Genomic DNA, 24,930 nt, shown 5'->3' on the forward strand with positions numbered 1-24,930 from the left:
GGATCCATAAGTAAAGGTTATTTTTTTTATTATTATTATTATTCCTAAGACCCCTGGTGTCTAACCGTACAGAGCCTGTTGATGTTCCACGTGTGGCTCTCATGCCCCGTACACACGAGCGGAATTTCCGACAGAAAAGGTCAGACGGGAGCTTTTCATCGTATATTCTGACCATGTGTAAGCCCCATCAGACGTCGAAAATTCTGACGGACCTAGAAAGAGGACATGTTCTATATTTTTCCGACGGAACAAATTCCTATCCGGAAAACTGCTCGTCTGTATGCTGTTCCAACGTACCAAAAACAACGCATGCTCTGAAGCAAGTACGAGACGGAAGCTACTGGCTATTGAACTTCCGTTTTCTACTTTGGTGTGACCATGTGTATGCAAGACAGCTTGAGCTGAATTCCATCAGAACTCCGTCGGAAAAACCTTCAGAGTTTATTCCGACAGAAAAACCGGTCGTGTGTACATGGCATCAGACCCCAGCAGTCAGTATATTTGGGACGCTCAGTCCTTCCTAAACTGTTATTTTAGCATTCTGTGGATGCTGGTATGTTTAGTTAGCCTCCTATGTTTTTGAGGATCCAGTAGCAATAGCTTTCAGTTCCACCACCCCATTGGATTTCTCAGTTACAGAGCCTTATTGTTGAAGTATGAGCATGTGGCTCTAGGGTGGAGACCAGTGAGGGATTCTGACCACCAGCATCCACCCTTAAATGAAATGCCAGTTTTGGGTTAAAAGGCCTTACAGAAAACCCAGGAAGGGTTTGGTTTCAGCAGGAAGCAAGTAAAAATCAAAAAGGAACATTTACAATTGCTAAACTGCGGTGAGCTATTATTTTGAATGTAATCTTGGCAGTTCTCTAAAGCGGAGCTCCAACCAAAATGTTGTTTCTGGGATTTGATAGAGTAAGGAACAGTTAGAACATCTGGCCATATTTATGGCTCCTCATAGGAGAGGTTTCTTGTCTTGATGATAACCAATGCTAGAAACCAAACCCTGCTTCCCCTTCTTTCACAGAGAAGATTCTCCATTCTCCACTCAAATCTCAAAAATAGAGATTGGACTGGAGTTCTTCCATAAAGAAGAATGATTTCCTAGTGGAGGTGGCCATCTTGCACAATGGATTGCAAAATGTATCCTGTAGATGTTTGAACTATAGACAGAAGTTGAATTTGTGTAGTGGATTGTGTACTTCTCTGGTACTCTGTGTTAATATGTGATCGCTTTTTGTCTTCTGGTTGTTTTTAATCACGTGTGTTTAACCGTTCCCTCTCCACAGGTTGGGAAGAGGATGTTTGGCACCTACTTCCGTGTTGGCTTTTACGGAACTCGATTTGGAGACTTAGACGAACAGGAGTTTGTTTACAAAGAGCCGGCCATAACTAAGCTGGCTGAGATCTCGCACAGGCTGGAGGTACAATATACTCACTAATCTACCCCATTCCTGTGTAAGTGGGATGTCCTCTTACAGGGGGTCCATTCCTTGTATCAGATTGGGATCATGAGATAAACATTTCACTGACTCTACATTCTCTGTTTACTTCACATTACAGAGCCAAACTTGAAAAATAAAACATTTTCTGTTTCTACTAATTGTTCAGTTAGAAGTTTAAATTGTTCAGTTAAAAAAAAAAAAACACTAATATATATATATATATATATACAGTGGTGTGAAAAAGTGTTTGCCCCCTTCCTCATTTCCTGTTCCTTTGCATGTTTGTCACACTTAAGTGTTTCGGAACATCAAACCAATTTAAACAATAGTCAAGGACAACACAAGTAAACACAAAATGCAATTTGTAAATGAAGGTGTTTATTATTAAAGGTGAAAAAAAATCCAAACCATCATGGCCCTGTGTGAAAAAGTGATTGCCCCCCTTGTTAAAACATACTATAACTGTGGTTGTCCACACCTGAGTTCAATTTCTCTAGCCACACCCAGGCCTGATTATTGCCACACCTGTTCACAATCAAGGCATCACTTAAATAGGAGCTGCTTGACACAGTAAGGTCCACCAGAAGATCCTTAAAAGCTACACATCATGCCGAGACCCAAAGAAATTCAGGAACAATTGAGAAAGAAAGTAATTGAGATCTATCAGTCTGGAAAGGGTTATAAAGCCATTTCCAAAGCTTTGGGAATCCAGCGAACCACAGTGAGAGCCATTATCCACAAATGGCAAAGACATGGAACAGTGGTGAACCTTCCCAGGAGTGGCCGGCTGCCCAAAATTACCACAAGAGCGCAGCGACGACTCATCCAAGAGGTCACAAAAGACCCCACAACAACGTCCAAGGAACTGCAGGCCTCACTTGCCTCAGTTAAGGTCAGCGTTCATGCCTCCACCATCAGGAAAGACTGGGCAAAAATGGCCTGCATGGCAGAGTTCCAAGGAGAAAACCACTGCTCAGCAAAAAGAACATCAAAGCTCGTCTCAATTTCTCCACAACACATCTTGATGATCCCCAAGACTTTTGGGACAACATTCTGTGGACCGATGAGACAAAAGTGGAACTCTTTGGAAGGTGTGTGTCCAAGTATATCTGGCGTAGAAGGAACACTGCATTTCATAAAAAGAACATTATACCAACAGTAAAATATGGTGGTGGTAGTGTGATGGTCTGGGGCTGTTTTGCTGCTTCAGGACCTGGAAGACTTGCCGTGATAAAAGGAACTATGAATTCTGCTGTCTACCAAGAGATCCTGAAGGAGAATGTCCGACCATCTGTTCGTGTACTCAAGCTGAAACGAACTTGGGTTCTGCAGCAGGACAATGATCCTAAACACACCAGCAAGTTCACCACCGAATGGCTGAAGAAAAACAAAATGAAGACTTTGGAGTGGCCTAGCCAAAGTCCTGACCTGAATCCTATTGAGATGTTGTGGTATGACCTTAAAAAGGCCGTTCATGCTCGAAAACCCTCTAATGTAACTGAATTAGGACAATTCTGCAAAGATGAGTGGGCCAAAATTCCTCCAGGACGCTGTAAAAGCCTCATTGCACGTTATCGCAAACGCTTGGTTGCAGTTGTTGCTGCTAAGGGTGGCCCAACCAGTTATTAGGTTTAGGGGGCAATCACTTTTTCACACAGGGCCATGATGGTTTGGATTTTTTTTCACCTTTAATAATAAACACCTTCATTTACAAATTGCATTTTGTGTTTACTTGTGTTGTCCTTGACTATTGTTTAAATTGGTTTGATGTTCCGAAACACTTAAGTGTGACAAACATGCAAAGGAACAGGAAATGAGGAAGGGGGCAAACACTTTTTCACACCACTGTATATATATATACATATATATATATAATATCTTTGAATTTAATTCGCTGGGCACTGGCTTCCCATCGTCCAACTTATTAACTTCAAAATCCTAACTACAACATACAAAGTCATTCACAATTCTACCCTGAGCTACATCTCCAATCACCCAAACTGTCCTCTCCGCTCCTCTCAAGACCTCCTGCTCTCAAGTCCCCTTGTCTCCTCCTGCCATGCTTGTCCCCAGGACTTCTCCAGAGGCTCTCTTATCCTCTGGAACTCTCTACCTCAGTCTGTCCGGCTCTCTCCTACTCTGGCTGCCTTCAGGTGATCCCTGAGAACTCATCTCTTCAGGGAAGCCTAGCACACCTCCAACTAATCTCCCATCACTACCAACAGCTCATTCCCTACAGTTACTACCTTTTTTTTTTTTTTTTTTTACCACTTGCCCCACCTTATTAGATTGTAAGCTCTTCTGAGCAGAGCCTTCTAAACCCTCTTGAATTTTATTGTATTGTAACTGTATTGTCTCCTTTTTATAAACCGTTAGCTTTATATAAATCCTGTATAATAATAGACTTTTCTCAGAACCCTACTCTCCAGGTTTTTTTGTTTTTTTTGTTTAAATAGACATGGGGGGGGGGTTCAATAATTCTTCAAGTGGCACGGTGCAATTTTAAAAAAAAAAGGGTTGAGGACTTATTTTTCTGTATTTTTGAGGATGGGGAAGCCCATGAAATGAATGGGCTGCCCTACACACAGAGAACGTAGCCACACAAACCTAACCTTGGATACCCTTGCAGTTTCATGACATGGCACGGAAGTTCATGAAATAGCAGTGTATTATCTTTTTGAGGTGGATTATGTATTTTTTTTGCATGTGTCTGATATAATTACCTTTGTCTCTGTGTGTAGGGCTTCTACGGCGAGAGATTCGGGGAAGATGCTGTGGAAGTTATCAAAGACTCCAACCCGGTGGATAAATGCAAATTAGACACAAACAAGGTGAGCAGACGGGCGCTATATTTCGGTTTGTCCTAGCTTAATATTATTGCTTCAGCATCAGGTGAAGTGTTCTGGACTACTGAATGTGGAAACTTTAGGCCCGGTTCGCATGTGAGCATATCCGAAACGTGGGTGGAATGGCGCGTTTCAACCCACGTTTCTGGAATGCACGAAAAAAAAACACACAAGGCGCGTTTGGGTGGCATTCGTTGTTACACAGTACACACAGAAATGGGCGTTTTATCTTGTGACAAAACATTTGAAAAATTTTCTAAAACATGCCATTCAAAAATGCGCCAATGTCGTCTCCAAAAAAAGGATACTGGAGCTACTTTGGTATGCTTTTGGAGCGGACTGCCCTACATGTCTTGACCAAAGAAGTGTGAAAAAAGCAGTCGTTTTACTTTAGAAGTTAGCGATTATGTGACCACGGTGATTGGCTGTCTTAATGGTCACATGATCCAGAGTTGGCCCCACTGGCTACCAATCATTGCTGGGGACCCGAGAACTGTCTTTGACAGCTCGATCTCTGTACTGGGAGTTTGCAGTAAGTGCGCTTTCCACACAGAAACATTGACCGCTTAGCCACGTGTGGGAGTTAAAGCCCACCCCTTTGTCGCCATACATGTGTTACGTGGGGCAACAACAAGTTAAAGAGAGTTAAAGAACCACAGCTAAGAAAATAAAGGATGGATAGCAAATGTGAAAAAAAATAAAGAATTGGACTTTTTAACCCCTTCCTGCTTTTTTCTGCATATTTGCATATCTCCCTTTGTGCTGGGAGCATGCCGCACAGGGCACTCCCAGCACAGAGAACGGGGTCTCACCGAGAGCTCTGGGCCCTGTACTAACGATCGGGACCTGGAACTCTCGCTTCTGGGTCACCTGATCACCGTGGTAGCCTCTGATTTGCTGCCACAGTTATCAGTCACTGTGAAACCCGCCTCTTTTTTTTTTTTTTTTTTTTAATCTCTGTGAATGCAGCGGAAAGATACAGCGCCTTGAAAAAGTATTCATACCCCTTGAAATTTTCCACATTTTGTCATGTTACAACCAAAAACCTAAATGTATTTTATTGGGGTTTTATGTGATAGACCAACACAAAGTGACAAATAATTGTGAAGTGGAAGGAAAATGATAAATGGTTTTCCAAATTTTTTACAAATATGTGAAAAGTGTGGGGGGGGGCATTTGTATTCATCTGACCAGAGCACCTTCTTCCACATGTCTGCTGTGTCCCCCACATGGCTTCTCACAAGCTGCAAACAGGACTTCTTATGACTTTCTTTCACCAATGTCTTTCTTCTTGTCACTCTTCCATAAAGGGCAGATTTGTGGAGAGACGACTAATAGTTGTCCTGTGGACAGATTCTCCCCCCTGAGCTGTGAATCTCTGCAGCTCCTCCAGAGTTACCATGGACCTCTTGGCTGCTTCTCTGATGAATGCTCTCCATGCCCGGCTGGTCAGTTTAGGTGGACAGCCATGTCTTGGTAGGTTTGCAGTTGTGCCATACTCTTTCCATTTTCCGATGACGGATTGAGCACGGACGAACAGCGCTCCATGAGATTTTCAAAGCTTGGGATGTTTTTCTATACCCTAACCCTGCTTTAAACTTCTCCAAAACTTTATCCCTGACCTGTCTGCTGTGTTCCTTGGCCTTCATGATGCTGTTTGTTCACTAAGGTTCTCCAACAAACCTCTGAGGGCGTCACAGAACAGATTTAAATAGAGCTTAAATTACACACAGTTGAACTCTACTAAGTAGGTGACTTCTGAAGGCAATTGGTTCCACTAGATTTTAGATAAGGGTATCAGAGTAAAGGGGGCTGAATACAAATGCACCCCCACACTTTTCACATATTTATTTGTAAAAAGTTTTGAAAGCCATTTATAATTTTCCTTCCACTTCACAATTATGAGCCACTTTTTGCACCCCCACACTTTTCACATATTTATTTGTAAAAAGTTTTGAAAGCCATTTATAATTTTCCTTCCACTTCACAATTATGAGCCACTTTTTGTTGGTCTATCACATAAAATCCCAATAAATTACATTTACGTTTTTGGTTGTAACAAATTTTGGAAAATTTCAAGGGGTATGAATACTTTTTCAAGGCACTGTACAATGTATCTTTTTTGCTTTCCTTGCAGAGAGGAAAAAAAAGTGTGTGTAAAAAAAAAAAAAAAAAAAAATCCCTAGACCAAGGCTTGATCTAGGTCAGTGCCAGGGTTAGTGTTTGGGTCAAGTAAGGCTCAAGGACAGGGTCAGTATATTTTGGGCAGGATTTTTTTTTTTATTTTTTTATTTTTTTTTAAGTTTGCTTTAGTGTGTTTTAGGTAGGACAGAAAAAAGGCAAAAAAAAAAAAAAAAAAAAAAGCAAAATGCACACTATTGCTTCTAGGCTGTACTACAGTTACAAACAACAAATACCATGCGTATATGTTGTACCGCCGTGATCGTCGGGAGCAGGAGAGGTTATTACAGCTTGTTCTTTGGTGGTAGGTGATGGTAGTAACAAGACACATACAGGTAAATTAAAAAAAAAAAAATGATTTTCTTTTTTTTTTTTACTATTTTGGGCCAGTTATCTTTTGACAATAAAAAAAAAAAAAAACAATGGCTATCCGTAACCATTTACTACCAAATAAAAGACAAATTTGTCCTGAAAAAAAACCCGGTATAATCCACCTGGATGCACGAAGTAGTTATGATACTGTATGTGCAGTTTTACTAACACATGTCAAAGTTGCAAAATTGTGCTTAGGCATTAACATTTGTTTTATCCTTTGGTGCGAAGTGGGGTAATCCTAGCTGTGTTTATAAGATGGGGGCTGAGGTATAGCATGAAGTGAATGTTTGTTTTTACAGAAGAAATTATCCTGCGATGAAACGCAGAATCCAGTTTGGTGAACTGACATTCCTTATGCGGAGAGTCTCTTAAGCTTTGATTGTACCTCTTCTTCAGGCCTTCATACAGATAACCTATGTGGAGCCGTACTTTGACACTTACGAAATGAAAGACAGAATCACCTACTTTGATAAGAACTACAATCTGCGCAGATTTATGTACTGCACCCCCTTCACGCTGGACGGGCGAGCGCATGGGGAATTACACGAGCAGTTCAAGAGGAAGACGATTCTGACCACATCACACGCTTTCCCTTACATCAAAACCCGCATTAATGTCATCCATAAGGAGGAGGTAAGTGGATGTGTGGGGTACTAAAGTGTCAAATTGTAATTCTCTGAATGTTAAATTGGGAGACATAGCATACCTCTGGGGGTATAGGCTGTGCCTCTAGGAGCGTGGGCACTAAGCCAGCGCTTGTTGCTTCTTCTTTTATCCATTTTCCAATAAATACAGAGTACTTCACTTTATTCTTCAGTAGCTTTAATAATTCGATAAGTCTACTTTGTATGCACCAAATGCATTTGGAAACACAGATATTGCCTTGTAAAAGTAGAGGTGATATCATCACTGTGCACCGTTGGCGTGAGTGGGAGGATAAGTGCCCCACCGTTGGCGTGAGTGGGAGGATAAGTGCCCCACCGTTGGCGTGAGTGGGAGGATAAGTGCCCCACCGTTGGCGTGAGTGGGAGGATAAGTGCCCCACCGTTGGCGTGAGTGGGAGGATAAGTGCCCCACCGTTGGCGTGAGTGGGAGGATAAGTGCCCCACCGTTGGCGTGAGTGGGAGGATAAGTGCCCCACCGTTGGCGTGAGTGGGAGGATAAGTGCCCCACCGTTGGCGTCAGTGGGAGGATAAGTGCCCCACCGTTGGCGTCAGTGGGAGGATAAGTGCCCCACCGTTGGTGTCAGTGGGAGGATAAGTGCCCCACCGTTGGTGTCAGTGGGAGGATAAGTGCCCCACCGTTGGTGTCAGTGGGAGGATAAGTGCCCCATCGTTGTTGTCAGTGGGAGGATAAGTGCCCCACCGTTGTTGTCAGTGGGAGGATAAGTGCCCCACCGTTGTTGTCAGTGGGAGGAATAGTGCCTGACCATTGGTGTCCATGGGATGAATAGTGCCCTACCATTGGCATCAGTGGGGGGAATAGTGCCCCATCGCTGGGGTCAGTGGGAGAAATGGTGCCCCAATGCTTATGTCAGTATCAGGAATTATGCCCTATGTTGGTGTTGGTGGGAGAAAAAGTGCCCCAAGGGCCGGATAAAGGCAAGCAAAGGGCCGCAGTTTGCAGAACACTGATTTAGACTGTCGAATGGAGTTTATTCCTATTCCCTTCCTTGCATTGTAGGGCCCCTTTAAGAGCAGTGGCAGTGGTTGAGCCATGGATTTACCAAAGCTTCCCCACACATCTAAAGTCCCCTTTCGACAAGTCATGGTAACAGTGTTTTGTGTCGCGGCAGCTGCAAATTTAACGTGGCATGCTGAGATGACAGATGGCACCGCCAGGCGAACTAAGCCGTTCAAGTCAATGGGGCTGTGCCACAGCCACAAGAGTTTGACTTAGGACTGCAGTGCATTGGTTCCATTACATTTAAGAAAAAAAAGAATGCTTAACACCTGACCGCTCCACTGTGGATTGCTTTTCAGAGCGTGAGCTAACCTGACTGTGAAAGTAGCCTGTGCTAGGGACAAAAGGCACCCAGTGCAGAGTCTTCTCTATCCGTAACCATTTTTCCTTGTGTTTCCTGTGTGTGATGCAGATTATCCTCACTCCAATTGAAGTGGCAATAGAAGATATGCAAAAGAAGACTCAGGAGCTGGCATTTGCCACCCACCAAGATCCAGCCGACCCGAAAATGCTGCAGATGGTCCTCCAGGGTTCAGTAGGGACCACAGTGAACCAGGTTAGTTCCGCTTTCCTACAAGTCACTGCAGTTCCAGGGGACTGGTAATGGCATCCAGCAGTTACTGCAGCTCTGTCGGAAAAGGTGAACTGACACTGTACACCGTGTCCGCTGGTCCCCACTGCTCTTGCCCTTCGTGAAAACATTAGCATTCACCCCCCCCCCCCCCGATAGCTGGTGCAGGGGTTCAAGGATTTGAAAGTCAGTCACAGTTCTTCCTCTTCTTTCTATAGGGGCGCTGGGACAGATCAGATTGATTCTAATTGGTCATTGTGGTCACAGCCGATACATGACCAATTAAGATTGCTCTAATTCAACCGGGAAGAAAACCATGGCTTTCACATCCCCGGACCCCTGCACTGACTGCGTGGGCAGTGACAGCTGATCATCCACGGAGGGAAGTAAGGCGCGGACCAATGGGAGGAGGGTGGGGAAAAGTGTATGGTGTTAGGTCATCTTTTAATTTTTTGGGGGGAAATGGTAAACTTACATTTTAAAGTGTCTGTAATCTCCCATCTCTTACTTGTATAGGTAAGCCTATAATAAGGCTTGCCTATAGGTAGAGTAAATATCTTCTAAACGTGCGCCGTTTAGGGGGTATTTACATTACATATAGCCAGTGATATAATCGACGCATGCGCTCTGAAGGAACGGCCAACCCGTGCCATTCCTTCAGAGTTCTGTGCCGTAAATGGCGCCTCCCCTGCCGAGTCTGCTACGGACCTGAAAGGAAGACGGGTGAAGATGAAAGCAGCCTCCAGCGGTGACAACGCTTTGCCGGAGGGCTTTGTTTTTCAGGTAAGTTTCACATAATGTGCTAGTATGCGATGCATACTAGCACATTATGATATTATCTGGCAGGTCAGGGAAAAAAAAAACCACTCGCCTAACGGTTAACACCGCTGTAAAGTAAATATATCAGGTGAGATACAGTATATGTTGAGTCGCTGACCTTGAACAAGCGGCTAAATCGGGGAATTCTGAGAAATTTCTTATCTGCGTGCTTTTCCTGGTTTAAGTGGCGCGTAGTATTGAAGCAACACTGCGACGTTCTCTTATGATGGCTCTTCTCTTGCAGGGTCCGTTGGAGGTCGCTCAGGTATTTCTGTCGGAGATTCCGAATGACCCAAAACTCTTCCGGCACCATAACAAGCTCAGACTTTGCTTCAAAGATTTTACTAAAAGGTCGGTGTTTGCTGTCATGGGGCGGTTTGTGTGCAATTTGGCAGGAAATTATACAACAGATACAGGAAATTATGGGAATGAGTATGCCTAAAGACCCAGGAACTTCTTTACTTCACAACACTAAACTCACAATAAGCAGAGAACAAAATTTTGGGGAGGTATGGGACTTTAAAGGTGCACTTGGTTGGTTTGAATACATATGACACCGTTAATATATAAAAAAATATTTGATTTCATTAAATTACATAGAAAGAATTCATTAAAAACATTCCATACAATACATCTGGCACCGATTATGAAAAAAAAGGACGTGTCTTGTGATGTTATATTGCTGTTTCCACACTTGTATTCAACACATTTCGCCGTGAGGCTTCTTCAGGAAAAAAAGATGTGGAATCTCATCTATTAAGCAAAGTAAACAAACATATCAAATAAGTATTGTTACGATATTCACAAAGAAAATGCATTACATGTATAGAAAAAGATTATATATACATATATATATATATATATATATATATATATATATATATATATATATATATATATATAAACTTACAATAAAGCAAAATAAGAAATCATTGACACCTCACCTAATAAATGCAGCAAAATATTGGCAATCTCCAGAAAGCCCAACGATAAGAGGCTGGGTTAAAAGGGTAGAAGAATCATGCAAGAATTGTATCATTATGGAGAAGATAAAATAGAAAAATTTGTAAATCTATGGAGTAGTTGGATAGAGTTTAAGAGCACAAGGAAATACTCTACGTTGGCTGGGTTCTGAGAGGAGACGTGGAGGGCATATAGGAAAAGAAAAGAAAATTTTATGTTAAAGCGGTGTTCCAGCCACAGAATTTTTTATTTTTTTTAAAGACTTTTAATAAGGACACTTACCTGTCCAGGGAGCCCGCGATGTGGGCCCCCCCCCCCCAGGCCGATCCATCCGCCCATCAGATCGGGTGCAGGCGCCACCATTGTAACTCAGGGAAACCAGCAGTGGAGGCTTTAGGGTTTCCTACTGCGCATGCGCGAGTTGCGCGGTGCTTTCGGAATAGCCCCGTCGTCTTCTGGGACACACACAGGTCCCAGAAGGCAGAGGAGGGGCAGGAGGAAATGACACACTGGGCTGCGACCGAGCTAGGACGGAACTGCATTTTGTACTTCAGAAAAGGTAGGAAAAAAAAAATCGTTATCCAAAAAGGGTGTAACTCCGCTTTAAAGGATAAAGAGGGATAATGGAGGGAAGAGGGGAAAAGGGAAGATTGTGAATTAAGTATTTATACTTTGTTTAATCGGAAAATGAATAAAAATTAAAAAAAAAAAAAAAATAGTGCAATGTGGAAAAAATCTGCACAGACAATAGGTGACATTTCTGACGTTGAGTCACCTTAATTCTCACTTAAAGTGGTTGTAAAGGTGGAAGTTTTTTTTTACCTTCATGCAATTTAGGCATGAAGATAAAAAATCTTCTGTGTGCAGCACCCCCAGCGCCCCTAAGAACCCTTTCGCACTGAGGTGATTTTCAGGTGTTTTAGCGCTAAAAACAGCGCCTGAAAAGCGCCTCTCAAGCCACCTCTCACACTGGGGCGGTGTGCTTGCAGGACGGGAAAAAATGTCCTTCAAGCAGCATCTTTGGGGCGATGCGGAAGCGGTGTAAACATCACTCCCTCCACCATCCCTTCCCATTGAAATGAATAGGCAACATTTGCCGAAACACATGCAAAGCACTTTGGCAGTGCTGCAACACGAGTGTTATTAAGCCTATCTTCAGCTGCTATCAGGGGTTAAAAGTGCCCCGCTAGCGTCCGAAAAGCACAGCTAAAATTAGCACTTTACAGCTAATGCTCGTACCGCCCCAGTGTGAAAGGGGTCTCATACTTACCTGAGCCCCATCTCCATCCAGTGATGTTGCACTAGAAACTCCGCTGTCCGGGACTCTCCATCCTAATTGGGTGAGACACACAGTGGGCTCCGTTGGCTCCCACTCAATCAAAGTCAGTAGGCCAATCAGGGGAGAGAGTGGGCAGGGCCGCGCCGCAGCTCCATGTCTGAATGTACATACAGAACCGTGTCTCGGCCCGGGTGCCCCCATAGCAAGCTGCTTTCTGTGGGGGCACTCAGCAGGCGGGAGGGGCCAGGGGCTCCAGCCTTGGACTTGAGAAGAGGAAGATCAATGCAAAACCATTACACAGAGCAGGTAAGAATGACATGTTTGTTTTATAAAATAAAAGACTTTATTATCACTTTAATGCCCTGTACCCACAATCAGAGTTTTCGTCTGGAAAAATCTTGGTTGGTTTTTCCGATGGAATTCCGCTCAAGCTTGGCTTGCATACATTCACACAAAAGTGCTTTCAAACATTTCGACCGCCAAGAACACAGTGACGTACAGCACTACGACGAGCCGAGAAAATGAAGTTCAATGCTTCCGAGCATGCGTCAAATTGTTTCTGAGCATGCGTAGGAATTTTGCTACTGACGATCGGAATTTCCGATCACAATTTGTTTCCGTCGGAAAAATAGAGAACCTGCTCTCAATCTTTTGCTGGCGGAAAGTCCAATGGGGCATACACACGGTCGGAATTTCCGACCAAAAGCTCTCATCTGACTTTTTCTGGCTCCAAAGACATGCAGGTAGGTTAATTGGCTTCTGTCCAAAATTGGCCCTAGTATAAGAATGGGGACCTTGGATTGTGGGCTTCTTGAGGGTAGGGACCAATGTGAGTGTGTAATGTACAGGGATAGGGACAATTGTAGACACTCACTCAGGTTGAACTGGATGGACTGTTGTCTTTATTCAACCTTGCTAACTATGTAACTATGTAACTATGATTTCCGATCGTGTGTACGGGGCTTTAGGGTCTGATATTTCCAAGAGATGCTCAAATCCATTGCAAATCCAATCAAATATAGACCAGCGATTTCGGTAGCAGAGTGAGTGTAGAAAGCGATGTTCATAGTTATAAGTTTAGTCATTTTATTTCTTTCTATTTTTAAATCAGCACAGGGGACAGTACTTTTCAATGCAAAGTGTCCCTTGTGCTGATGGCCGCTCTCTTGATGAAATCCTCTTGAATGAATGAATGAATGTTCCATGTGTTGAATTTTTTTCTTAAATTTAAACTTCGATGTTAAAGCGGGAGTTCCGCCGTTTTTTTTTTGTTTTTTTTTAAAAGCCAGCAGCTACAAATACTGCAGCTGCTGACTTTTAAAATAGTGACACTTACCCGCCCAGCACGCCCGCGATGTCGTCACCCGAAGCCGATCTCTCGATCGTCTCTCGGGTGCTGCCGCCACCATCTTGGGTATGGGAATCCGGAAGTGGAGCCTTTCGGCTTCATTTCCCGGTTCCCTACTGCGCGTGCGCGAGTCGCGCTGCGCAATAAGGATGGTCCCCGCTGTCTCTGGGATCCGTGTGTTTCCCAGCAGGCAGCGGGGGACCTTCAGGAAAGGGGCGTAGATTCTGCGGAAAGGGGCGTACCTTCTGCAGAATCTATGCCGCAAGTGGGTGCAGATACCTGTACTGTACAGGTACCTGCACCCCCCCTCCCCCCTGAATGGTGCCAATTGTGGCGCCGGAGGGGGGGAGGATTCCAATGAGCGGAAGGTCCACTTTAGGGTGGACCTCCGCTTTAAACACCTCTTTATCACACGACCGTTATGCAAAGCTGGAAGACCGTCACAGCGAACAGGAAGTGCTATTTAGCATTGACATTTATGAGTCTGTTGGTATTAGAAATTCTGGATGAACCCCCCGCACACTGCTGTTATACCCTTTCTAGGAAACTTTACAATAAAAAAAAAAAAAAAAAAAGGATTTTTAGTTCACACATCGTACATTGCAATACATGTTTAGGCTGGCCAGCTGCGGCAAAGTAATCCCTCTTATGGCCAGTCCTACTCTACTCTGCTCTGCAAATGCTATGGTGGATATAATGCCAACATGGCGCAAACAGACACACCTGGTACGAGAAGGAGCATAAAGAAGACATTTGAACACCAAGGCTAGTTTACAAAATATTCATTAAGAATTAATTTTGCCCATACAAGGGCAAATGTTCAATGGTAGGCCCCCCCCATTGAACATTTGCCCTTGTATGGGCATAATTAATTTTTAATGAATATTTTGTAACCTACCTTTTATGAATTCTTAGTCATTTATTTGTACTCATCTACTTTGTTTAAGAATAAACAATATCACTTTGATTCATGCGATAGATCACGCGCCTTCCACCTTTTTTTCCCCACTCAGCCCTCTTGGGACCACCCCTGGTCAGTTTAGGCAGCGGGACACACCTGATCGTCCTTTACTACTCACCATTCAAAATGACTACCACTTTACATCAATACCGCCTGCACGAGCGCAGGCGGTATATATTTGAACACCAAGTCCCGGTTCACACTGATGCAAATTCTATTTGGATTAGATCCGATCCGAAAAGGCATAAATTTGCATTTCATCTGAAAAAATATTGTTTGCTATGAAAGCCGTTAAGCTATTTACATCTCTGCGGTTCGATTCTGATCCAGTTTTTAAAAAAAAGGGTCTAAGGGTTAAAGTTTAGTGCGGATTTGGTGCGAATTTTATCTCCAGCATTGCCAAATCCCCATCAGAAATCGCATTAATTCGTATTAGAATCGCACTGCATGCGAATTTTATCTCCAGCATTGCCAAATCCCCATCAGAAATCGCATTCATTCGCATTAGAATCGCACTGCATGAACAAGAGACTAAGGTCACCTCCTCTGATTGGATACAGTCGCTGTTTGGCTGAAAATTCTCCACCCAATGACAGGGCCACCCATGGCTCAAATTTTGGATGATGCCCTACTGAATTCAAGTTGTGGCAATAGGCGAGTATAGCCTCAGGTTCACATAAATTGAAAATAAAGTACAAGTACCATCATCCAGAGTTCATAATGTAAAAGAATTGGCTGGTATAAAGATGCCAGGGCAGCTGCTCACACTAACCCTCAGGCACTTATATCCAACAGGACCATAAATTGGACTAGACCGGTACTTGATAATCAACAAAAGGACAAACTAATAACATTTTATATAATTTAAGAAAGACACAAAAAGAACAATTACAAACAATCGTACATGAAAATAAAATCGTGTGTACACCACAATTAATGAGTTCCTAACGGGTTCCCCCCCCCCCAAAAAGGTTTTTTTTTAAAGGGGGTGCACAAGATTTCCTCCACTTGTTTTGCGTAGGGACCGCTTCATCAGGAGGATGATCTATAAAATAAATACTGCATTTAAATGGATCATACAAGAAAAACAGAGCACAAAATAATCAAAATATCAAATTACAACATACACAGATTTTTTTATTAATATAAGGAGATCAGCTCACCCCCAATATAGAGATAGGATGCAGACAGGAGGACCCGTTACTCCCCCGGCGCCGGACACGAGGGATTGGTTAGACAGGCTTCAAGTTGTGTATTTCTAGCATTAAATATTTAGGTTTGGTAAAGTTGTCCTATAAATGGTGACTGGTGTGTTGTCTTTTCCAGGTGTGAGGATGCCCTGAGGAAAAACAAGAGCCTGATAGGCCCCGATCAGAAGGAGTATCAGAGGGAACTAGAGCGTAATTACCACCGCCTGAAAGAGGCGCTGCAGCCACTCATCATTAGGAAGATCCCTCAGCTATACAAGAATGTGGTCCCGGCCACCTGTCACAGGTACAGCTTGTTTTTATTGGGTTTTCCTTGGAAGGAGAGTGTGCACGGGGCGGCATGAAAATCTTTGTGCTCTTTTGGTTGTTTGTTGTGTTTCTTCTGCTGGGGGGCCATCAAGGGGTTAAGTGTGTCCTAAGGAGTGGACAGCCGAGTAGAGCCCAGCATGTGAGGTTCTGATCTGATGTCTTCCTTCTGAGATCTTCTACAGCTGCTAATCAATAAAAAGAAATTCAGAAAACTTCTAAATGGAGGAAAAGAAAAGCACCGTCCTCCACTTACAAAGCTTACTCTCCAACTGTCTCTTGAGCACCGGGCACCTGCATTGTTGATTGTACTGACCTTGTCTCTTTAACCACTTGCTGACCGCTGCACGGCGAAATACGTCGGCACAATGGCAGTGGTGGGCAAATGTACGTCCCCTTTAAATTGGCGGGGCTAGTGGGAGCGTGCCCGCGGACTCCATGTCCGCCGGTGTCCCGCGATCGTGTCACGGAGAGGCATTTCCCCGTTCTGCCTGGTGATATGACAGAGGTCACTGCTCCCTGTCATCGGGAGCAATGATCGCTGTCATATCATTGGTAGCCCATCCCACCCACAGTTAGAATCACTCCTTAGGACACACTTAACCCCTTGATGGCCCCCTGGTGTTTAATCCCTTCCCTGCCAGTATCATTTACACAGTAATCAGTGCATTTTTATAGCACTGACCGCTGTATAAATGACAATGGTCCCAAAATAGTGTCAAAAGTGTCGCCATAATGTCGCAGTCATGATAAAAATTGCAGATTGTCGCCATTACTAATGAAAAAATAAATAAAAAATGCCATAACGCTATCCCCTATTTTGTAGACGCTATAACTTTTGCGCAAAACAATCAATATACGCTTATTGCGTTTTTTTTTTTTTTACCAAAAATATGTAGAATACATATTGACCTAAGCTGAGAAAAAAATAGTTTTTTTTTGCATATATTTTTTGGGGACATTTATTATAGCAAAAACGAAAAAATGTTGCTTTTTTTTTTCAAAATTGTCGCTCTTTTTATGTTTATAGCGCAAAAAAAAAAAACGCAGAGATGATCAAATACCACCAAAAGAAAGCTCTATTTGAGGGGAAAAAAAGGACGTCAATTTTGTTTTGGTGTAACGTTGGGGGTTAAAAGTGCCCAGCTAGCGGCCGAAAAGCGCTTTACCGCTAACGCCCCAGTGTGAAAGGGGTCTCATACTTACCTGAGCCCCATTTCCATCCAGAGATATTGGACTAGAAACTCTGCTGTCCAGGACTCCCCCTCCTAGTTGGCTGAGACACACAGCGGGCTCTGTTGGCTCCTGCTCAATTAAAGCCAATCAGAGAAGAGAGTGGGCGGGGGCGCGCCGTGGCTCCGTGTCTGAATGGACATACAGAGCCGTGGCTCAGCCTGGGTGCCCCCATAGCAAGCTGCTTGCTGTGGGGGCACTTAGCAGGAGGGAGGGGCCAGGAGCTCTAGCCAGGGACCCGAGAAGAGGAGGATCAATGCAAAACCATTACACAGAGCAGGTAAGTATGACATGTTTTTTTTTTGTTTTTTTTAAATAGACTTTATTATCACTTTAAGGGTCTGACATTTCCAAGAGATGCTCAAATCCATTGCAAATCCAATCAAATATAGACCAGCGATTTCCGTAGCAGAGTGAGAGTAGAAAGCAATGTTTATAGTCTAAGTTTAGTCATTGTATATTCCATTCCATAAAGCAGGGTTTCTCAACTCCAGTCCTCAAGGCGCACCAACAGGTCATGTTTTCAGGATTTCCACTATTTTGCACAGGCGATTTGATCAGTTTTCACTGCCTTAGTAATTACCACAGCCGTTTCATCTGAGGGTAATCCTGAAAACATGACCTGTTGGTGCGCCTTGAGGGCTGGAGTTGAGAAACACTGCCATAAAGACATGGATGAGCGAGTTTGGAATGGAGGAACTTGACTGGCCTGCACAGAGACCTGACCTCAACTTGATAGAACACCTTTGGGATGAAGTAGAGACTGTGAGCCAGGCCTTCTCGTACAAAATCAGTGCTTGACCTCACAAATGCTCTTCTGGAAGAATAGTCAAACATTCCCATAGACACATCTCCTAAACCTTGTGGACGGCCTTCCCGGAAGAGTTGAAGCTGTTATAGCTGCAAAGGGCGGGGCCAACTCAATATTTAACCCTACGGACTAAGACTGGGATGCCATTAAAGTTCATGTGCGTGAAAAGGCCGGTGTCCCAATACTTTTGACAATATAGTGTATCTCTGTTGTTTTTGAATCCATTCGTGATGATATTTCTCTATTCTGACGGCTCTGAACCAATGAAAAGTGAGATCCGGCAGCTGGGGGGTCACTGTCTCGTCACAAAGGCCAATATACTGGTTATCTGATACGTTCTTCACTGTCTATTCCACAGGGATTCCTTCAGCAGGATGAGCTTACGGAAAGTTGACCTGTGAGAGGTCGATGGAAATTCGGTGCCAATAAAAGTAGAAAAGGATACAGGCGTCTGCCGACATCGAGGAAACCATTCGCTTCTCTGGAGAGACCAGACGCCGCCATCCCAACCATTGCTGATCCGCCAACCTGAAAGTCCTTTCCCCACAGACTGTTACTGGACGGGCCGCCAAAGCAATGATTCCTTTTCCTGTGTTACATTTCATTTATTTTTATCGCCTGTGGTACTAGAAACCATTTTATCTCTATTTATGCAATATTCATTAATTTGTATTTACATCATTTTAATTTATATTCTAAACATTTAAAGGGTCATTTAATTTTTTTTTTTTTTTTTTTTTTTTAAAGGTACTTTTTTAAATATTGCCATCCAAAAATTGTGGGGTTTGTACATGTTTTGTTTAAATTCTTTTGTATTTTTTTTTGTTTGTTTTTTTGTATTTTTTTGTTTATTTTGTATTTTTTTGTAATTTTTTTGTTTTTTTTTCTATTTTTTTTTTTCTGTTTTGTTTTTGTTTGTTTTAAAAAAAAATTAATAGTCAGCAAACGAATCACAAGAATTGTCAACTTTTATTACTGCGGTACAAGAGACCCTTTAGGAAGCTCTCTGGGACTGGCGTACTACATGTTCCAGTATGACAAGTCTGCAGGGTAGGGAGGGCCTGGGGGGGGACCGCTGCTACTTGAACCACTTGCATGGTATTTTATGAAAACAAAAAAGAACAGAGACCCACAGATAAACATTTAAAGTGGTTTTAAACCCTCACATTTACCCAGAAGTGACTGGCCTCAGGTGATACACAGAGGTGAAACCAATCCTCCTACATATGTTGTACCTGTTTATCTGCAGTTTTCTCTTCTCTATATTTGTTCAAAGTCCAGAATTTATAATTGAGCGTTCTGGGAAGGGAAGAAAGAAAAAAAGGGGGGGAGCTGAAATTACACTCTGCAGAGCTCAGTGAGGAGAGCTCTGACAGCTGATTGGAGAAAAGAGACACCCCCCCCCCCCTTTCACACAGGAACAGAGCTGAGGCTGTCAATCAGCTGGAGGTTCCTCCCCTGTCACCATTTTTCTCTTGGTGTCAGGAACAATTGTCAGAAGTGGGATTTATTGAGATAAGTACATACTCTAGAGGGGATATGCTGTGTTCATATTTCATGTCTGAGGTTTACAACCACTTTAAAGCCCAATATAATGGACTGAGTCATTTGCTTGCTATGGGAGACCACACTTTGTGTGTGTTCTGGTTGCTCTTTCCTTTGTAGAACAAGAACACTAATAAAAATCGGTCAGTGACAATCCATGGGCTAATGATACAGTGCAGATAATTCTAAGCACTGGACTCTGTGTTTTTAGGAAAGGTTTCTTTCTATAGGTACCACCAGGACACCAAAGTTGGACAAAAAAAAAGAGGTTGCACTGGAAATCTTTAGCCGATACACCACTGTCAGTCTCTGCGTATGGATGGCAACCTTCCGAGTACTGATCCAATGAATGAAGCACAGTGAATATGTCCTATCGGTGGGACGACGAACGTTGGACGCTTTGCAAAGTAATGACCACTATATTGTATATGGACGATTTTAGCAGCATTTCACTTTTTTTTTTTTTTTTTTTATCTGGATAAAAGTTGCTCTTTTCTTTCTCACGTTGGCATTTCAGCGTGGATAGATTATGGACTCAACCCACCAGAGATGATAATAATAATAACAATATGCAGCAAGAAAGCACAATAATCTAAGTTTTCTTTGACCACGGAAGACCTTTCCATCTCCTGATCCAGCCAGTATATGTAGACTCTCTAGCTAGTTTAGACTTTATAGGCATTATTTATCAAGGTGTTCAGAAGACAGTTTTTTACCGATTTACTACCCTCCTCATTTTCCTACTTGAGACAAATACCAGGCTTATACAATAAACCAGCCATTCTCAACCAAGGTGCCGTGGAATCCTAGGGTTCTTCTAGGGGGGTGGCTTGAGCTGTAGCTGACTAACCTCCCATCTGATGGTGCCAGGTCCAACACCACTTGGCAGAGCCGGCGGTATGACTGCAAGGGTGTCATTCTGGCCTTTCCCACTTACCACCACCAATGTAAGGGGCGTTTTCCCTATGACCCCTGATGGCCTAATCTTACCAAGAGTTTTCTGAGACCTGCAAATAATTTCCATGGTTCCTCTGGTGTAAAAAGGCTGAGAGAGGCTGCAATAAACAGCAGAAGGGGGTGATCTGGAGTAGCCAATCAGAGTCCACTCAAAGCGGAACCTCACCCAAAAGGGGAAATTGCACTTGTTTGCAACCCCCCCCCCCCCCCCACTGCCACATTTTGGGGAGAGCGGGTACCTGGATTTGACAGGTACCTGCTCCCGCTTCCATTCAGATTCAGACTTGCACCCCCTACAGTCTTCTGGGACACATCACAGGTCCCAGAAGACTGAGGGACTATTTACAAAGTGCAGCGTGGCTGGCGCATACTCAGTAGAAAACCGGCTGCGAAGCCGGAAAGGCTTCACTGCCGGTTTCCCTTACCTAAAGCAGAGCTCCGCCCAAAAGAGTAACCGCCCCTTATCTGCATTTGGCACCTTTTGAGGAGGAGCGGGTCAATATAAAAACCAAAAAAATGCTCCTGCGCTCAAAAGCTTGCCGTGGGGTAAGGTAGGGAAGACATTTTCCACAGATCGGCTGGGCTGCCACTCTTAACAGGTCGGAGGGGAACCCATAGCAAAATCCTATAAAAGAACTAAAACAGAGGGCGCCCCAGCCTTGTGCATTATCTTTGTAACGCTGAAGTGTACTGAAGGCAAAAAGACATGCAAACGAGTATTAAAATCAAGCAATAAAAAGTCCATCTTGTGCATCATCCAGCAGGATCCGCTGGCCAGTAAACTGGGGCAGGATGAGAGCCCAAAGATGGCTGGCGCATTTCGAGGCATGTCCCCCTCTTCTTCAGAGCCTTCTTCAACAAAAGTGGAGTTACTCTTTAAGTTAGATCTGGTTGCGCCCAGTTTTAATTTCATTTTAGTTGACTAAATTAATACTATTTTAGTCGACTAAAATACGACTAAAGCTAAAAATGGCATTTTAGTCAAAAGACTAATGCCACGTACACACGATCGGAAAAAAGAGCGATGAGAGCTTTTTGCCGGAAAATGCAACCGTGTGTATGCTCCATCGGAATTTTGCTGGCCGAATTTCCGCCAGCAAAAGATTGAGAGCATGTTCTCAATTTTTCAGACGGAAAACGTTTAGATCGTAAATTCCGATCGTATGTAGCAATTCCGACTCACATCAGAAACAATTTGACGCATGCTCGGAAGCTTTAAACGTAATTTTCTTGGCTCGTTGTAGTGTTGTACGTCACTGCGTTCTTGGAGGTCGAAAGTTCAGCAAACTTTTGTGTGACCACGTGTATGCAAGACAAGTTTGAGCGGAATTCCGTCGGAAAAACCATCATAGCTTTTTCCGACCAAATTTCCGATCGTGTGTACGCGGCATTAGACTAAAGCCCCATACACACGATCAGTTTTTCTGCTGATTTTTTTTTTTCCTTCAGGTTTACCAAAACCATATAGTAGAATCAAGGGCCTGCCTGATTGCATACAAATTGAAACTCCTAAGGTTTGACCTCATATTAAATGGTTTTGCTAAATCTGAAGGAAAAACTCAGCAGAAAAACTGTATGTGTGTATGGGGCATAAAACTAAATTGAAATTTTACTTCAAAATTAACACTGGTCTGTAGTGCATGTACATACCTCAATACCATAAATAATAATATAATAGATTTTTCACTCCAGCCGTATATAATGAGTGTGGAAATTGTAGAGAAATGTTAACTAATGCATTACTATTTAATTACACCCATTCGATTTTAGTCTACTAAAACAATTGCAGAAGACTAAAATGGGACTAAAACTAAAATGCCATTTTAGTCCTAAAACAAAATCGAAATTTGCTGCCAAAATTAACACTGGTTGCGCCTTTATTATTTTATTGAATAAGCCTGAACTGTCTTTATAGAAAAATGTTGTGGCCAAATCAGAGCTGTCAGCCCCCCACTGTGAGCCTCTTATCAGGCTGGCGTTTAGCTGTAGAAAGTGTTTTGTGACGTTAGTTTAGTACGACTTTTAGGAATATTATCCTTTTTTTTTTTTCTCACTAAGGAATCCGATTCTATTTTCTTATCCGGTACGGGACCTTTTGTGTCTGAATACAACCCCATACTCAGCATGGAAACTATGCAGATATTCAGACGTTCAAGAAGACACTAAGACCACTCTCAGTATCCGCCATCTGTACTGCATGGGCGCTCTTCTTTTTATGTATTGCAAGCATTGCTATTTCTAAAAAAAAATAAAATAATAATCCCTTTTAATACGGTACATTTCCAGCAACCTGTGCTTGCAAGCCGCCAAAGTATTTAGTTGTCCAAATTATAACTCCCGATTTCACAATCACTGATGGGTTAATAAATTGTCATTATTTATTGGTATTTAGGCTTTGTTTTCAAACGCCAATCACTGTATATTTTGTATTGTAATATTCAGACTCATTAAACAATGAAATATTTTTACCCATGAAATGTGTTTGACTGTTGTGGATTAATTTGAACCCCTTTGGCTGCCAGTGCCAATTTTCAATTTTTTTTTTTTTTTTGCGCACATAAAAAAAATAAAATAAAAAATTTAAGCCTGAAAATTGCATAAAAACCCCAAAACAATATATATATTTTCTGAAAGCGGACATCCTAGAGCAGGGGGTGCCCAACCTTTTGAAGAGTGAGGGCCACTTAAGCGACTTGGTAACCGGTCGCGGGGCCACAATGAGCAGAGCAGGCGGATGACCGGTCCGTGCAGAGTGGACATGGACACAACCCATTCTACTCTATGGCTCCTCTGACCTGCCCTAATGGAAGGGGATTGATCCCCTTCTGTTTTTTTTAGCGAATCAGATTGAAGGTAGATGGGTGTAAAAGGACACAAATCTGTACATCTGCCCTTTCATAGAGGTGAATGGAGGGTTCGATTGAGTCGGACCGATTGTGTGAAAAGGACCTTTCACACTAATGCAGTGCAGTGCACCTGTGTCTTTCCTGCGGGTTAGCTACACTTTGCCATAGACTTCTATTATATCCTGCAGGCGTGGTGCACTTACTAAAAGCTCACCAAACCCGCAGGTAATAACAGAAGTCTATGGCTCAGTGCAGGTAACCTGAAGGTGCACTGCCCCTGCGGATCAGTTTAAAAGCAGCCCAGTAACCACTACGCAGATATGCCCATATATACACTGCATGCCCTTACATTAGGGTGACCAGACTTCCCCGGTTTCCGGGGACAGTCCCCGGATTGAGGACACTGTCCCCGAACCAAGTCTGTCCCCGGTTTTGTCCCCGCATTGCATTTGAACAAGGGCTGGGGCAATTTCAAAGACAGTGCAGAATAACAAAAATAAAAATCTGAATTACACCCCCCCCCCCCCCCCCCACACTCTGCCGCTCCTACTAGCTTAGGGGGTGGGGTGTATTTTTTTCATTATCTGTGCCTCTTTATGATGGTCATGTGCTGGTCAGAGCGGAGAGAATATTTCTAGTTTCGGGTGCATGCCCGTTCCACTCCTTCTCGCATGTCCTTCTGCCTTGGCTCAAGTCCCGGCCAGCCACCTGCCCATCTCCTTGCCTTCCCACCCAGTAGTAGCCAGGGCCGGAGAGTAAGACTTGACAGGCTGTGAGGCGGGCGGCGGTGACGGGCAGAGTCGCCAATTGCCGCCATTACTAGTAAAAAAAATAAAAAATATATGTCCCCGGATTTCATATAAAAAATCTGGTCACCTTACCATACATTCACTGCAATTTTAGTAATAAACTGACCTTTAATAACAGTCTTCCATTCAGGTATCGCCTGCTGTTGCTGTCCCCGGCGGAGTGCATTTGGTATCACTCCTGTGGCAAGAGACGGCGCTATATACAGGAAGCATCAGCTTATACAGCTCTGCTCCACAGCTGCTTGCTTTGCCGGCTTCATTAACAACACAGATGGTCTGGGATGGCGGGTCTGCAACCCATGATCTGGGCTTGCCAATCTGCCATCCCACAGAAGGAGGTCGCGGGCCACATCAGAGGGCTCCGCGGGCCATATGTTGGGCACCCGTCCTAGAGGGTAAAATAGTGTGGAAGGTCCAATTTTTTCGTAGCACGTGATATTAGGAGGCATGTCAATGCAATGTGTAGTATTACCCAGTGTTTTTGGTAATGTGCGAGGTTGTACCCAGTTAAAGCCGGTAGTAAACCTGCTGACACTTTTATTTTATTTTTTATACCCCTGTAAGGCAAAAGGCATAATGAGCTGGTATTCCCCGCATACTAGCTCATTATGAAATACTTTAGAACGAAGCGCCGGCATCTCACCCGATCCACGCTGAGGGAGCTGACATGTTCCCTCGGCGTGTCTTCCGGGTATCGTGGCTCCGGCGCTGTGAGTGGCAAGGTACGGCTTCTGCTGGGCTTTCAGC

General features: G+C 43.5%; 1 protein-coding gene across 7 annotated transcripts in view; it reads left to right on the forward strand.

The window, feature by feature from the left end:
• DOCK7 (dedicator of cytokinesis 7) overlaps window positions 1-23,005 on the forward strand; it is a 307,570-nt gene extending 284,565 nt beyond the window's left edge. For 4 of the 7 annotated variants that reach the window (XM_077450575.1, XM_077450569.1, XM_077450572.1 and 1 more), the window contains 7 exons: window positions 1,296-1,421; window positions 4,184-4,273; window positions 7,241-7,477; window positions 8,940-9,083; window positions 10,162-10,268; window positions 15,795-15,962; window positions 18,385-23,005. In XM_077450575.1, coding sequence (XP_077306701.1) covers window positions 1,296-1,421; window positions 4,184-4,273; window positions 7,241-7,477; window positions 8,940-9,083; window positions 10,162-10,268; window positions 15,795-15,962; window positions 18,385-18,427 — 915 coding nt within the window. In that variant the 3' untranslated portion in view covers window positions 18,428-23,005. Of the gene's footprint in view, window positions 1-1,286; window positions 1,422-4,183; window positions 4,274-7,240; window positions 7,478-8,939; window positions 9,084-10,161; window positions 10,269-15,794; window positions 15,963-18,384 lie in introns of all 7 variants that reach the window. The other 3 variants (XM_077450571.1, XM_077450574.1, XM_077450573.1) reach the window with 1 other exon arrangement.
• The last annotated feature ends 1,925 nt before the right edge of the window (window positions 23,006-24,930 follow it).

This window comes from Lithobates pipiens, unplaced genomic scaffold (genome assembly GCF_037356315.1).
Source record: "Lithobates pipiens isolate NorthernLeopardFrog02 unplaced genomic scaffold, aLitPip1_a1.2 Scaffold_23, whole genome shotgun sequence".
NCBI classification, from domain to species: domain Eukaryota; kingdom Metazoa; phylum Chordata; class Amphibia; order Anura; family Ranidae; genus Lithobates; species Lithobates pipiens.